Source organism: Equus asinus, chromosome 7 (assembly GCF_041296235.1).
Source record: "Equus asinus isolate D_3611 breed Donkey chromosome 7, EquAss-T2T_v2, whole genome shotgun sequence".
NCBI lineage: Eukaryota > Metazoa > Chordata > Mammalia > Perissodactyla > Equidae > Equus > Equus asinus.
In genome coordinates, this window is record NC_091796.1 from 58695151 (window position 1) to 58709196 (window position 14046).

The 14046-nt window shown below is 42.9% G+C and overlaps 1 protein-coding gene across 5 annotated transcripts in view; it reads left to right on the forward strand.

The window, feature by feature from the left end:
* PIEZO2 (piezo type mechanosensitive ion channel component 2) overlaps window positions 1–14046 on the forward strand; it is a 427346-nt gene that overhangs the window by 384250 nt on the left and 29050 nt on the right. For 4 of the 5 annotated variants that reach the window (XR_011504549.1, XM_070513541.1, XM_044773461.2 and 1 more), the window contains 4 exons: window positions 1409–1575; window positions 2218–2384; window positions 11389–11760; window positions 12139–12397. Coding sequence is in view for 4 of the 5 variants with exons in the window: in XM_070513541.1 (XP_070369642.1) it covers window positions 1409–1575; window positions 2218–2384; window positions 11389–11760; window positions 12139–12397 (965 nt within the window). In the remaining variant the exon portion in view is untranslated. Of the gene's footprint in view, window positions 1–1408; window positions 1576–2217; window positions 2385–8734; window positions 8903–11388; window positions 11761–12138; window positions 12398–14046 lie in introns of all 5 variants that reach the window. The other variant, XM_070513542.1, reaches the window with a different exon arrangement.

Here is a 14046-nt window from a genome sequence, read left to right on the forward strand (position 1 = left end):
TTCATTGTCTCAGGCTGTTTTCAACCACAACAGCAAACGTGAGTAGTTGTAACAAAGACAGTGTGGCCTGCATAGCTGAAAATATTTACTGTCAGGCCCTGCTCACAATCGTAAATGCTTATGCCAGTGAATTTTGCCCTTTTCTCCATGGTATATTAATGATTTTAAATGATTCCAAACGATAATCATTAATCATAAATTCATTAAGATTTTACTATAACACTTGAATCTGGTTTTCTTTTGCTTTTTTGGTGAGGGGAAGAGTGAAGGATACGAGCTGTCTTTCTTGGTGGTGTTGGTGGTGATTTGTTTCTCTTTTTTAATAAACAGTAAGGCAATTCTTAATTCATTGTCATGTTCAATAAGTATTCACTGTATTGCAGTCAATCTTTGAAATAGTTAATAAAACTGAAATTTTTAAGTGCCAAATAAGAAAATTACACATTGATTGAAATTTGGTGGCACATCTTGAAGGATTCCTTGTGTAGCAGTTGAGAAACCAATGGTTACACAAATGAATGACTAGGTCAGACAGTTAATATGGGATCTTCCCTCTTTTATTTTGATTCTGACTTAAAATAAATTAGGCCATAGCTATGGAGCCTCCTCAGATCTCATCAGTGATCGAGGAGCTCGTGGTGAATTTTCTGTGGGCACCAGAGAGGAGCGTGCTGTGTGGAGACGACGTTGTGGACGTGGTGGCAGTCTGGGCTGAGCAGCTTTCAGGGGCTCCCCAAGTCACAGCCACAGATAAGGAAGAGAACCCCAGGACATCAGGAATCTCATGGCTTCTGCTGGAGAGGACTGATCCCATGTGTAGAATTTTGTCCTTAGCACAGCTCAGTACAATTAAATAAGAATGATGAAGATAACACGGTGGTTTAGATACGCTCTTCATCCGTGTACTTTACAAAATAGCTTTAAGGTGATTTAACTGAAACACAGCCGCAGTGGGAAACACTGAAGGCCTCCTGAATCAGCAGAACTGTTTCCAACAACAATTATTAAAGAAACTTACAGAAAAAGCATTAAAGGACCCGGTTACCTGGATAGATGCAGACTGTTTCTATCCCTGTGTCAATAACAGAAACATCCATGAATGCAATCTCTGCTTTTAATCAAACCTGTTGTGTGTATGTGCACCTGTTCTGACTGATGTTTTGACCAAAGGGTAAAAATGCTACCCTAGTTTGGTTTTGATGCTGCCAGTGCGTGTGTGGGAATACCCGCCGACAGCCTCCTGTCCTGCAGCTGTCCTCCATGGCCTGTCTTGCTGAGTGTCATGTGCCCCACCTGTAGCAGGTCACAGCCAGGTCTGCCTTTGGTAAAACATCACTGTGTCACTCAGCAGCAAAATGGTTGATGGTACTTTGTTTCTTTGAAATCTTGTTGCTTTTCTTCCTCCCAGATAATATCATCAAGAGGATATTTAATATTTTGAAATTTACCTGGGTCCTGTTTCTGGCAACGGTGGATAGTTTCACAACTTGGCTTAATTCCATTTCAAGGGAGCATATTGATATATCCACAGTTCTGAGAATTGAAAGATGCATGCTGACCAGAGAAATTAAAAAGGTAACGCTCTTGGTATAATTTTTTTTTGCTTCTTTCCACATTATAAAGGTTTTAAAAGTCAGTATCCAGAACTCCAGGTTGGATAAAATAAACCCTTTTCTTTCCAGAGTCTTTGCATAACCCCATTGCTCTTCTGTATAGTTAAATCTGTTCCATGCTTAGAATTAAAATAATCAGAAACTACACGAACACACAGAGTTTAGGGATAATGTCCAGTTTATTCATTCTATCCCCTCCCTTCCCCAGAGTTTACAGGTGCACACACTGTCATGTCTCATAAAGGATGGTGTTGTTTGGTCTGGAAGTTTGATTTGAATCTTCTCATAAAAAAAATTAAGATATATGGAGAACAAAAAAATATAGTTATATGTAGTTTATAGATTGTACTTTAATGGTTCATTTCTGGAAAAGTTGCTATGACTTAGCAAAATCATCTACATATAAGAGGGGATTTCTTGTTTAGCATGACCCAGTAATATTGGGTACCATTAATTCAATGAGGTGACAGCAATCCCTGACTTCACTAGCTTTGTTTTAATCCTTATCCAAGGTGTGCATGACGGCTGAGAGTTCTCGGCCTTGAGAAACGCCAGGTGGCTGCACGGGCAAGTAAGCACTGTGGCACTGTCTCCCTCTCCGCAGGGCAACGTTCCCACTCGGGAGAGCATCCACATGTACTATCAGAACCACATCATGAACCTTTCCCGAGAGTCTGGACTGGACACCATCAACGACCGTCCCGGTGCTGCTTCAGGTGCACAGACAGCCCACAGGATGGATAGCTTAGATTCTCATGACAGTATCTCCAGGTATTTCACGTTCTAAACCATGGGTTTGCTTTTGACAAAAGTAAAAGCGGTGGACTTCATCAACATGAGCAATGAGTGGACGAGGTGCAAGTTAGTCAAAAACTTCCATGGACACCCACCCTCCTCAGGCTGTCTCCATGTGTACAACAAAGCAATAGGAGTATGTCCTCTCCTCGATCCTAAATCAGGAATTAATAGTAAACTCTTAGAAATGCCCACATGATTCACAGGCACAGGATAGAGATTTCCAAGCTGGAGGCAAGTAAGAATGAGCCTTCCCTTTCACAAAATTACTATTTGTATCAGAGCGGCATCTGTAATGCCTTTTAAAAATGCTCCTTCACAAGTATCTTCTCTACTAGAATCATCTACCATCTGTTGCTATCCTTGATCTTTTCCTTTCAGAATTGTTACTTTACGGTTCATGATAAACATTGGAGAAGTGATTTTGTCAGCTTCCATCTTCCCTGAGTTGTGTGACCAGTTGCTTTGTTTCACAACAGGCACCGTGCATTGATCATTCATCATGGGCCAGCACTAAGCACCGTACAAGGGTTATCTCATTTTATCTTTATAAGACCCTATGAGAGACATACTATTATCACCCCCGTTTTACAGAAGACTAAGTTCAGTTACAGAGAGGTTAAGTAACTCTCCCAAAGTCTCACAGCAAAGAAGTATATAAAAGCGGACCCAAGACTCAAAACCACATAGTTCAGCTCAGAGTCCAAGCTCTCAATCAGCGCGGTATGCTGCCTCTCATTGCCTCTTCCTGCACTCCAGGCCAGCTTTGAGAATTGACCTGTTTTTCTTACCGCCTATCCCAGAAAACCTTCCGAATTCTTTGCTCACAGTGTTGTAGAAAGCTACTGTCGATTGCACAGAGCTAGCTTCTGAGTAAAGCAGAAGTCTCATCTTACGGAGATTAGCTAGGCTAGATGAATGACACCTTGTTTCCATCTTTATAGATAAAGAATTTTATCACTGAGGGCAGTCATGTGTTTCTGTTTTCATTAAACATGTTAAAAAGCATCTATTCCATGCCAGGCCCTGGGCTGAATTCCGGGATAGACACATAAAGATGAGTCATCTCTAAGTGGTTTGAGCCTGGGAAGAACCTCTGGGCTAGGATTCCCCACTGGAGAAAGACAGCAGAGATGGGCTGCGTCTTGACTGCTGGTGTGGAAGCTCTGGATTACTCTGTCACACTTCATACGCAGAGCAAAGCACCAAAGGCCTAGGGGACAGTCACCCTTCACAAATACTGAATGTGTCCCAAGATGAAATAGGGAGGGAACTGAGACTACTTTATCAATACCAAACCCAAAATAGATAACTAGAAGTTCAAATTGCAGTCTGAACAGGGAGATGTGGGTAAAAAAATGTTTTACCTTGAAGTGCTATTTTTAGCTGTTGGCTGAATTGCTGTATTTGAGCTTCTCCAGTTGTGCCTTTCTTTTGCTACTCAATAATTATTTATTGATGCAGATCTATATTTATTGGTAGGAAAGATATTCATTGTATACATATATATATTTTAGAAAAATTCAAGTTTTAAAATAGAATGGATGCTAAAACCTCATTTTTATTTTTAAAAAGTATGTGTATTCATGCATACATAGATTTAAATATGATTTTTGTACAGATAAAATTCTGCATGGATATATCCCCTCCAGCCCCCCAAAATAGATATTGATTCTTTTAAAGTCTTTTGAGGGATAATAAAAGACATTATATTTTCCCTTAAATTTGGGAATAGTTTTTGCTTATTTATAAGTTCTAAAGAATTAGATATATTATAGCTATTATATATTTTTATGAGCAGAAGAAACACTTAGGACAAAAGTCTTAAGCATTTCAAGGTCAAAGCATTTGTTTGCTAATTGACATCCTGTTCAAGAAGCTTTTAATCCCCAGAATGAAATAATTACTAGAACAATGGGCATGGTAGTAACTCTTTCTTTCTCATTCTCCTTCTGCCCAACATATGCACATTTCTCAAATATTAATTTCTGAAACCATCAGTAATATCAAAGTTACAAAGTGACTATTTAATATTACGTCCTTTGATTGGCAGGTACCAATGACACCTCCTTGTGTGCCTTCCTGAAAAGTCTCACAGTCCACAGTTTTGAAAGAGGAGCTTCAGTCTCCTTTGACAGACTCCACTGAGACAAAAAGTCATTATTGTGTACATTTCATTTTCATTTTTTGCAAACCATAGCAAGTGTCCTATTTGGACACTTATTGGAAGCTCCCAATCTTCTTAAATTTGTTCTTGTTGCAACAATTCCCTCTATATCTATCGATCGATGTATTTAAACTGAATTAATTTCTCTTTAATTCATATTCATGCTAAAATTGAAAATCCATGTGCACCGCATTCTACCCAGGCTCTTACATATTGCAGGTTATTTCATGGTAGCTATTCCCTTCCCAAGACACAGAGACCACACGGGCGTCTGTGCAGAAGTCACAGGGGGGTTGGGGGTGGGCAGGCGAGGCAAGATTTGTCTGAATGTAGTGAGTATTCAGGATGCTGACTAATGCTGCTTCCTGGTTACAGGGTGAATGAACGTGAACCGGGGAATCTAAAAGTTTCCAATCCATCCACTTTATAACCTATTCATGACCAAACAACCATTTTTCAAAACAGAGAAGAATGGTAGGATGAGAAAAATACTGAGATACTCTAGATGTACATTTTCCAAGATATATTTATTTATTTTAATAAATAACTATCTTTTTGTAAGTAATGTCTTTATAAATATCTTTTATTGATGTGTTGGTTTTTGCGTGGCGTGGACCAGTGTCCCACGGCACTCAGCTTTGGACAGCGCTGCTCTGCGTTTATTCAATGTGAACAGGGTGTAAGGCAAACTGTGTTTTCCTCTTTCTGAACTCCAAAATAAAAGCTTCCGGACAGTTCTGGTTGACTGAAAGTCATGTTCGTATTCAATTGGAATTATTTCCTCTCACATACTGAAGAATGCAATTATATACATGCATAATGTGTAATTTCATTATCACATGTATGCATCTGTTCTCCAAAAAAATATGCTGCCCTATAATGTCATTTATATTTTTTCAAATGAATTTTTTTACCTCTCTTTTTGCCTTGTTTCATAATACAGAGATTTTTTTAATTAGCTGGATCCCTCAGCTTGGCAAGTAAAAAGGAGAATGGATGGAATAACTTTCTTCATTAATTAGCAATAACACTAACAGTGGTTGGTAAATTTTTTCATGAACTTTTGAGATTTCATAAAGCTATATACTATCTCCCAAAGGGGAAAAGTTCACATAAATACAGGTTTTTCCCATAACATTTCAAGGGTTTCACAGGCCTCCTGGATATTATCCATGGGCCTGGCTTGAGAATAGCAGCTGCGGATCCAAACTCTGAATCAGATGAATCCAAGAGAATAGGAGAAAGTGAATTGAAAATAAATTTTCCACAAAATAAACTTACATGGTTCCTATATTAGTAACTTTTAACTGCATAACAATTGAAAATATGTCCAATTAAGAAACTAACTAAATATTATAAATCACAGTTTAGGAGGAAAAAAAATAAGAAGAAAGACTAGTTAAAATAAAATCAAGTAACTCCTTTAAATCTGACCCAAGACGGCAAATATAAAACCGTTCCCATGGTCACGAATCGTGAGGGAGAGGCGTTAAACCCACTGACTGCTTTTTAACAAAGACTGTCGAAATTTAAAAATGGTCGATCAGTAAATTTGCTAGTAGAAAACTAGTACCTTTAAAATTAGTTTTTAATGTATTTTTACTTTTTATTTTCAACATAAAGAAAGTGGGGGCACAATAAGGTCCATCATGTTGTTAGTAAATGAACTCACATTTGCCGTTTTCTTAATGGCTGAGCTGCATTCCTGTTTTCTTTGCTTTAGGAAACTTTCAAATCTGCAATTATTTGTCTACACTGCAGTCTAAGGAAGCCAGGCTGATGGCTGCAAAGACAGTTATCTTCCTAGAAGGGATTCCGAGTGTGGAAGCTCTCTCTCAGACACCTGTGTCATTGGGCAGGGTCTAGTGTCCTCTTCCAGTGGGGACTCTCATGCTCAGTGTAGCCCCACCCCCGTCGCCAAGGACCCACCCTGGGTGGAGCCATCCCACCTGCCACAGCTCCTGCTCTGGCATCCATGTCACCCATTTTTACCTTTGGGCATACAGTAGACAAGGTTGGGGTGGGAGCCTACCAAGTGAATTTGTCTTCGCTTTAACCTTTTGGAATAGTCACAATTTCCTTCAAATCCAGATGCAAAATAGCACTTTGTTTTTTAATGGTTGTTTTATGAAATCAGATATCATCTATCTTCCCAGAAAATAAATTAGTTTGCTGCAAGAAACATTGGTGACATTCTAAGGAGCATTCCTACATGAGAAGGGAGTGATTATCATTTGAGAAATGTCACCTGCAGGTTGCTCTTTGCCCCTGTGGTAGCTCCAAGTGCAGACCTGGTTAGTGAGGTGACAACCACTGTCCATCCCTTTAGGCTTGGCACCTGGGCCTGTTCTTATAAAGTTCCTCCTTGTCCCTTTCACTTTTAAAACTGTCCTGGCTTGGCTGACAAATGGGTCACACTGTAAATAACCCAATTGTGTGGGACTGTCTGGGGTCTAAAGGTGGACTGATGCGACAGGAGAACTCTCCCCAAGAATTAGCAAGATAAATAGAACATCAGGATTAGAACCAGGGTTCCCTTGAGAAAACCTGAGCAGTGAGGCAGGAGAGGGCGCATAGTATCTTTCTGCCTGCACACTCCTAAAAGGCCACGGGGTCGCACCTCGAAAAATAGGAAATTAATACAGAAACTCAAAGATCCAGTTCCCTTATCTCAAAGATGATAAAATTGGGACTCTTCGTTGGGTCCTATCCAAAGGAGTTAGGGCCTTCTTACAAAGTCAGTCTCCATGCCCTTATTAGAAACCATCTGATTGCTTACATGCTCACTTTCCTCATTGCCCTGCCCTTGACATGCACAGCAGTATGGCCCTCCTAGCACACGGTGTGTGTGGGTGGGTGGGTGGGGGGGGGAGAGCTTTGAGCTAAATCCCTTGGAAGCTGAAGAGCCCTTTAACTGGTTCTATGAGTGAGTGACTCAGAGTCCCTACTCCCCACCCCAAGAGGATGTTACCTCCTGAATGGTTCCCATTCCATCCGGGCCTCACAGCTACCGCCTGAGGGCATCTGGCGGTGCAGGTTAGCATGCAGTAGGCCTCCTAGTGTGGTCGCTTGATGATGATGTTCAGCCAACAGTGTCACCAGGAATCTGTTCTGTATCCCAAGAGCCTGTTCCCCTGGGTCAGCCAGGTCACTAGCACTCAGGTTGGAAGATTAGTATTCCAGTAGCTGCCCTCAGAGGCTCTTTGGGGTTAGACTAGATGTCTGAACTGAAATCACGCCCATGCCATAATTCTCTTTGCTTCTTCTCGTTAGTAGCCTCACGCAGTAGCATCTCAGTCCTGATTTGGCCATCTTTCCCTCCCCAGCTGTTGCTCCATTGGGTAACAGGAGCTGGGGATCTTAGCCAATGGGTTCTCGCCCGAATGACATCTGCCAAGACCTAAAGCATGATCCAGAAGAAAAAATGCGTTAGGCAAAATGAAGAGTTAACAGACAAAACGTCCCTGCCATTGCTAGACATCCTTTGTTGTTTTCTTTGTGCCATTTTATTTCTTTTTTTTGATGTTGGTTTATATCCAGTTGCATATCAAACCGGCATCTCTTCTACGTGCAAGGCATCTAGTTTGGCTTAACTGAATATCACTCAGAAAATGGGGTGGAAAATTCAGTTTGCTGTGGTCATTCCTGAGCTTCCCTCTCTCATTTTGGAGATTGTGTTTAAAAAAAAAAAAACACAAAATTGAAATCTTTTATATCAGTTTTACATGGGCAGAGATTTCTGCTTAACAATTTGGTTACAAAATGCTCTCAGTGAACTCAGGATTGGAAGGTCCATATAAGATATATTGTCTCTAATTAAAAAAACACCTCAGTTGCAAAGTTATAAAGATATGCATTCTGCTCTGTGGGAGAAATGTTGGGACTTATAATTATTCTATGTCCCTGTCCCACCCATAGAGTGACACTTCATAATTTACCACTAGCCAATGTATTCTTAAAAATCCAGTACTGTTGTGTTTCATTGTCCTGCCAAACAGGTCCTTTCCTGTCCTTGAGCCCCGCTGTGGTGGTCATCGTCAGTGGTGTTGGTGTCGTGTGTGGTCTGCTGCATGGCAGTGTGTTGGTCAGTCGATCCATGTGTAAACTGATGTACCACTGGCATTTAACACTGTGTCTCTGTAACTGTTTGCGCTGCTAGCTGCTACACCGAAGCAACCATGCTGTTCTCAAGGCAGTCTACCCTTGATGATTTAGATGGACCAGACACTGTTCCTAAAACAAGTGAGCGTGCTCGACCTAGGCTCCGTAAAATGTTCAGCATGGATGTGTCCTCCTCATCAGCTGACAGTGGCAGTTTAGCGTCCAGGTGCTTAACTTGTGCATGCTTTGTTCTGTAATTTTATCACCTTTTCCCCGTTCATGTCATTGCAAATATAAGTTCTTGTGATGTTTTTGGTTTTTGTTTTAAGAATTTGCATGACTAATGAAAGCATAACCACCGCTCCTTCTGGGACATAACTGGTCGGTCCCAAGATGGCATTCCATTAAACTAACTGCTCTCTGGTCTTTGTCTGTTAAGAGTTTCTTAAAACTCCTTACTACAAACATTGTCCTCCATTTTGTAAGTATTTCACATGTTCTGCTTTCAGAGAGATGAGCACGATTCCTCCTTGATGGGGAGCTCCTGCGGGCAGTCCTCAGAGGGGGAAATGTGTCAGGAAAGGTGGAAACCTTTTTCTCGGGAGTTCATCAGAAGAGACATGCAGTAGGAAAAATCCGAAAATCTGCCCTATGTAGTCATTTTCAGTTGATACGGAATAAATCTGTCCACATTTTAAGTGCATAACTGACATAAAAATCAGAATATATTTTACCATTGGTTTTTCTAAAGAATATTATCATGCAGTAAATGCGTCACCTTTGGAGACCATAACTTGTTTTGTTTGGAAAAGATTACTTTGGGCTTAAGTGTTCTCATTGAATCCTACCATAAAACAGTAATCATTGAGAAATGAAATTATTTGCATAATATCCAAAAGCTCTTTTTTGAATTGCCTTTGAATGGTCAGCAGAGGCACAGAGCATCAACTACATTGTGCTTATCCTGACGCCAAAATAACCCGATCCAAAGCTGATTTCAATTTTGGCAAATTAGCAAGGTGTCAACTTCTTTTTGCTGGCGGATATATATGTTAATACAGTGCTGCAGGACACTGCAGCCTGGCATTGATGGGAGTGCCTTGGCCATCGAAGATGTCCTCTGGCAGGCACATGCTGTGCCATTCCACTTTGTTGATTCCTGAAAGTACCAGGATTTGTTGAATGCCTTCAGGGCCAGACCAAATCCAAAGCCATAGAGAGCATGTCTGTCATTGGCTATAGTCCAACTGGACATAAGACTTGGTATGGGGTTGGCTCCAGTGGTCTGAAAATTCCCTGGGGTGACCCGTCAATTTCATGGCCTTCTTAGGAGGCTGTGTCTGATTGAGGTAAGTCTTGGCAAAGAGCCAGATTGGCTTGGCATTCCAGGAACCTTCCATGTGATGTGCTCAGTTAGGGCTAAAGCCCTGGGAGTATTGCATCGCAGAGCAGGGGCCAAGGGCTCATGCAAATCTAGTTCTTTAGTCACAGGGTTCAGCCAAGGCCCTTTTATTCATTCATGCCTTCACTGATATGTTTACACCAGTGTCCATGACAAGAAAAACAGGTACAATATGCATTTGAGAATCTCTCTGTTCAAGGACCCTAGCTGCTCAGTCTATGTCATTCAGATAACAGTACAAATTTCAGAATCTAACCAATTATGGCCCTACATCCACCAGATTCCCTCTCCCCTTCAGGCTGGATGTCTCTGGGGTGGGCAGTCATAAGAGGAATGACGTGAATTTCACCGCTGTGGCTGCTGTGTTTTCATTTCTAACTTTTCCTGCACAAACCTGGCAGGAGATGTTAGAAGATGAGGACTAAAAGAAGGAGAGGAGAGATGCAGGAGAAAAGAACAGGACACCCAACACAGTGAAGATAAGTAGAGAAGCTGATGGAAAATGAACGCTAGGAGGGGTTCAGTGAGGAGAAAGTAACTGAAGGCGTTGGGAGGAGAGAGCGCAGGCGTGCACCCTGAGGGTGGAGCAGGCAGCCCCAGAAGAGGCACATGGGGAGGAAAAACTGGCAGGTGTTCCCACATGTAGAGCAAAGGACTCAGTGGGAGTTGTTTGGGGGCTGAGAGATGGTGAAAATTCAGTCACATGTCATAGCAGCAGTAAGAAAAAGGCAGAGGATGGAAGAACAGGGAGGAGGGCCAGATAGTGAAGAAGGATGCCATTTCTTCATACAGCACACAGCTGTTTAGCTTAGCCAATATCCTGGCATTCCTGCCATCCTTTTACGGGTCTGGGCGGGTCCACTGTGTAGAGTTGAAAGTAGAATACATCTTGGCCAACACCTGCAGACCCATATGCGGCCTTCTTTACAATGTATAGAAAACGGTAGGTATGCTATGCTGTGTCTTGATTTGGAAATAAACCCTAGAACCTATGGCTGTGAATCTTGATACGATTTTCAAATCCTCTCTGCATAGGTGGGTTTAGCAACTTGTGAGCCACGTGACTTGCTCTGGTTTTCAACCGTGTATGTGCCCTGTCAGCTTTTGCGTTTGCGGTTTCTGCAGACCACACGTGAATATCCTGAAGGAGCAAAGCAGATGGAATGCAGTGGGGGAAATGGGGTATTTCGTTTTCTCACGTGCCTTGATGTTTTTATTTGGGAGTGCTGAGAAAGTGTCTTGGGAATCTGGGAGGATTCGAGGAGCTGATGCTAAGACGAGGGTCTGTGCCCGCCTCTTTTTTCTGACAGCGAGCCCACCCAGTGCACCATTCTGTCCTCGCGCCAGGGGACCACGGAAACCATCGAGGAGGTGGAGACCGAGCAGGACGAGGAGGCCGAGGGGGACGAGGAGGCCGGGGAAGCTGAGGAGGCGGGGGTCGGCGACCCTGAAGAGGCGGGTTTGGAGGCCCCAGAGGATGGCGAGGATGGCGACGAGGAGGCCCCGCCGTCGTACAGCAAGGCCGTCAGCCTGGAGCGGCTGTCCTTGGACTCGCCCGACGGCTCTGCAGGCCGGAACCACATGGCGGTCAGCCCCGACGACAGCCGCTCCGACAGGCTGGAATCTAGCATCTTACCCCCGCTGACTCACGAGCTGACGGCCAGCGAGCTGCTGCTGAACAAGTGAGCGAGCGGGGCGCGCTGGCGCGGGAGGGAGCCCTGGAGGCAGCGCCTCAGTGGCGCGCGGTGCTGCTGCGCAGGGACCTCGCCCGAGAAAGCCTCCTGCACGCTAAGGCGCTCGGACACGATTCCCGGGACGCCTCGACTGCAGGGGCAAAACCAATCTCACTGCCTCCATCAGTGCATGCTAGAACTAGCAAAACCTGTCACTAAAAGGGTGTGCTCTCGTTTCTTTCTATACGCGTGTGATGTGAGGTTGTCGCCGCAAGAAATCTGGAGACCTTGGAAGAGGGGGCAGGACAGGAAGGATAATGCAAAATGGATATCAGTCTTTTGGAGAAATTAAAGATAAAGTTATTATCATGTTGTTTATTCTAACAGGATGTTCCATGACGATGAGCTGGAGGAGTCGGAGAAATTCTACGTTGGCCAGCCGCGGTTCTTGCTGCTCTTCTACGCCATGTACAACACCCTGGTGGCCCGCTCGGAAATGGTGTGCTATTTCGTCATCATCCTCAACCACATGGTCTCTGCCTCCATGATCACCCTCGTGCTTCCCATCCTGATCTTCCTCTGGGCCATGCTGTCTGTCCCCAGGCCCAGCAAGCGGTTCTGGATGATGGCCATTGTCTACACAGAGGTAGGCTTCGCCCTGAACCTTCCTGCAAATCGCCTTGGGAAGTCTGTCTAGGTGGGCCTGCCCATCTCCCACTTTCACACAGAGCAGTCAGCCGGTTGGCTACTCTCAGACAAATGAGTATAACTGATGGTTATCTCGTGCTGGTAAATGTATATGTCTTTTCACGTTTCATACCTCACACAAGATAGGTGCTAATATTCTGTTTAACAGATGAGGAAATGGCTTTAGTGAGATTAATTAATTGGCCCAAAGTTACCCAACGGGCGAGTGATAAAGGTAGGCTTTTGAAGCCCTATGACATTAACCATTAAGATAACAAGTGTTACACAGAAACAAGCTCATGCCTGGTGCCAGTGGGTGTTCAGTGAATGGACGCTGACTTAAACAATACAGGAAGCACTTAGAATACAGTTTGATGCAATACGTGTATTTTCCATTTTTAAACCTAAGAGCCAGTTTCCACACATCAAAACCCAGTCATGTAAGCACCCACTTAACCTGAATGACAGAAAGGGGAAGTTGCTAGCCCATTTTCATTATGTGTGAGGGGACAAGAGGCACTCCACCCAACGATGTGGACCTGCTTTTCTCCCCTGCCCTGTTAAATGCATGGAAGATCACGAATTCCCACCACAGCCATCAACTGGGACTAATAGAGAGCTCTGAGACTTGGCGTCCTGGCTTATCATGGTGCTTTGTGTTCTCAGGTTTGTGAAGATGGCGAATCTTTTTACCGGGCTCATAAGGGAAAATGGTCCCTTCCAGTGGTACTGTAATTGCTTCTTAAAGGATAGTATCCGTGGTGGATGTGCAGCCAGAGTGTAGAAATTTTGTAAATAATAAATCTTTATAAAGAATTCAACAGTGAAATTAAAATAAAGTTATATGTTAAACCATCTTAAAAGTACTCAGTTTAAAGTACTAATATTGTGTCTTATTTGCATAATAAAAATAAAAGATGTAGGGACCAGCCCGGTGGCGTAGTGGTTAAGTTCACACACTCCGTTTTGGTGGTCCAGGGTTTGCAGGTTCAGATCCCAGGGACAGACCTAGCCCCACTCATCAAGCCACATTGTGGCAGCGTCCCACATAAAATAGAGGAAGACTGACACAGATGTTAGCTCAGCAACAATCTTCCTCTAGCAAAAAGAGGAAGATTAGCAACAGATGTTAGCTCAGGGCCAATATTCCTCACTAAAAGAAAAAAAAGACGTAAAGCCAAAAGTATATCTATTACTTTAATTAGCCTGTCCATCACAATCTTGCCAAATTACTTAATCTTCAATATTACTTCTATTATATCACTTCGTGACCCAGGACACATGACTCCTATTTTGGTACATTCTCTACCACCTCTGTATGAGGGAGTGTCTTCCTAGGAGGGAAGGAGGAGCAAAAAGGAAACAAGAGCTGCTTATGTACAGCTTTCATCTTAAAAGTAAAACCTTCCTGGTTAAGTTAAATTGGGCGTCTCCATTTTCTCTGTCGCACTGAGGAGGGAAGGAGTGGGAAATTAAGTTGACGTTAATTCACTCTACAACTTGGATGATGTGCCAAAACCCGAGAACTAAGCTAGGCAAGAGAATCCAAAGATAAGTTAAAAAAAGATGTTTCTATTTCACAATGGCTCACAGACTAATGTGGCAAAC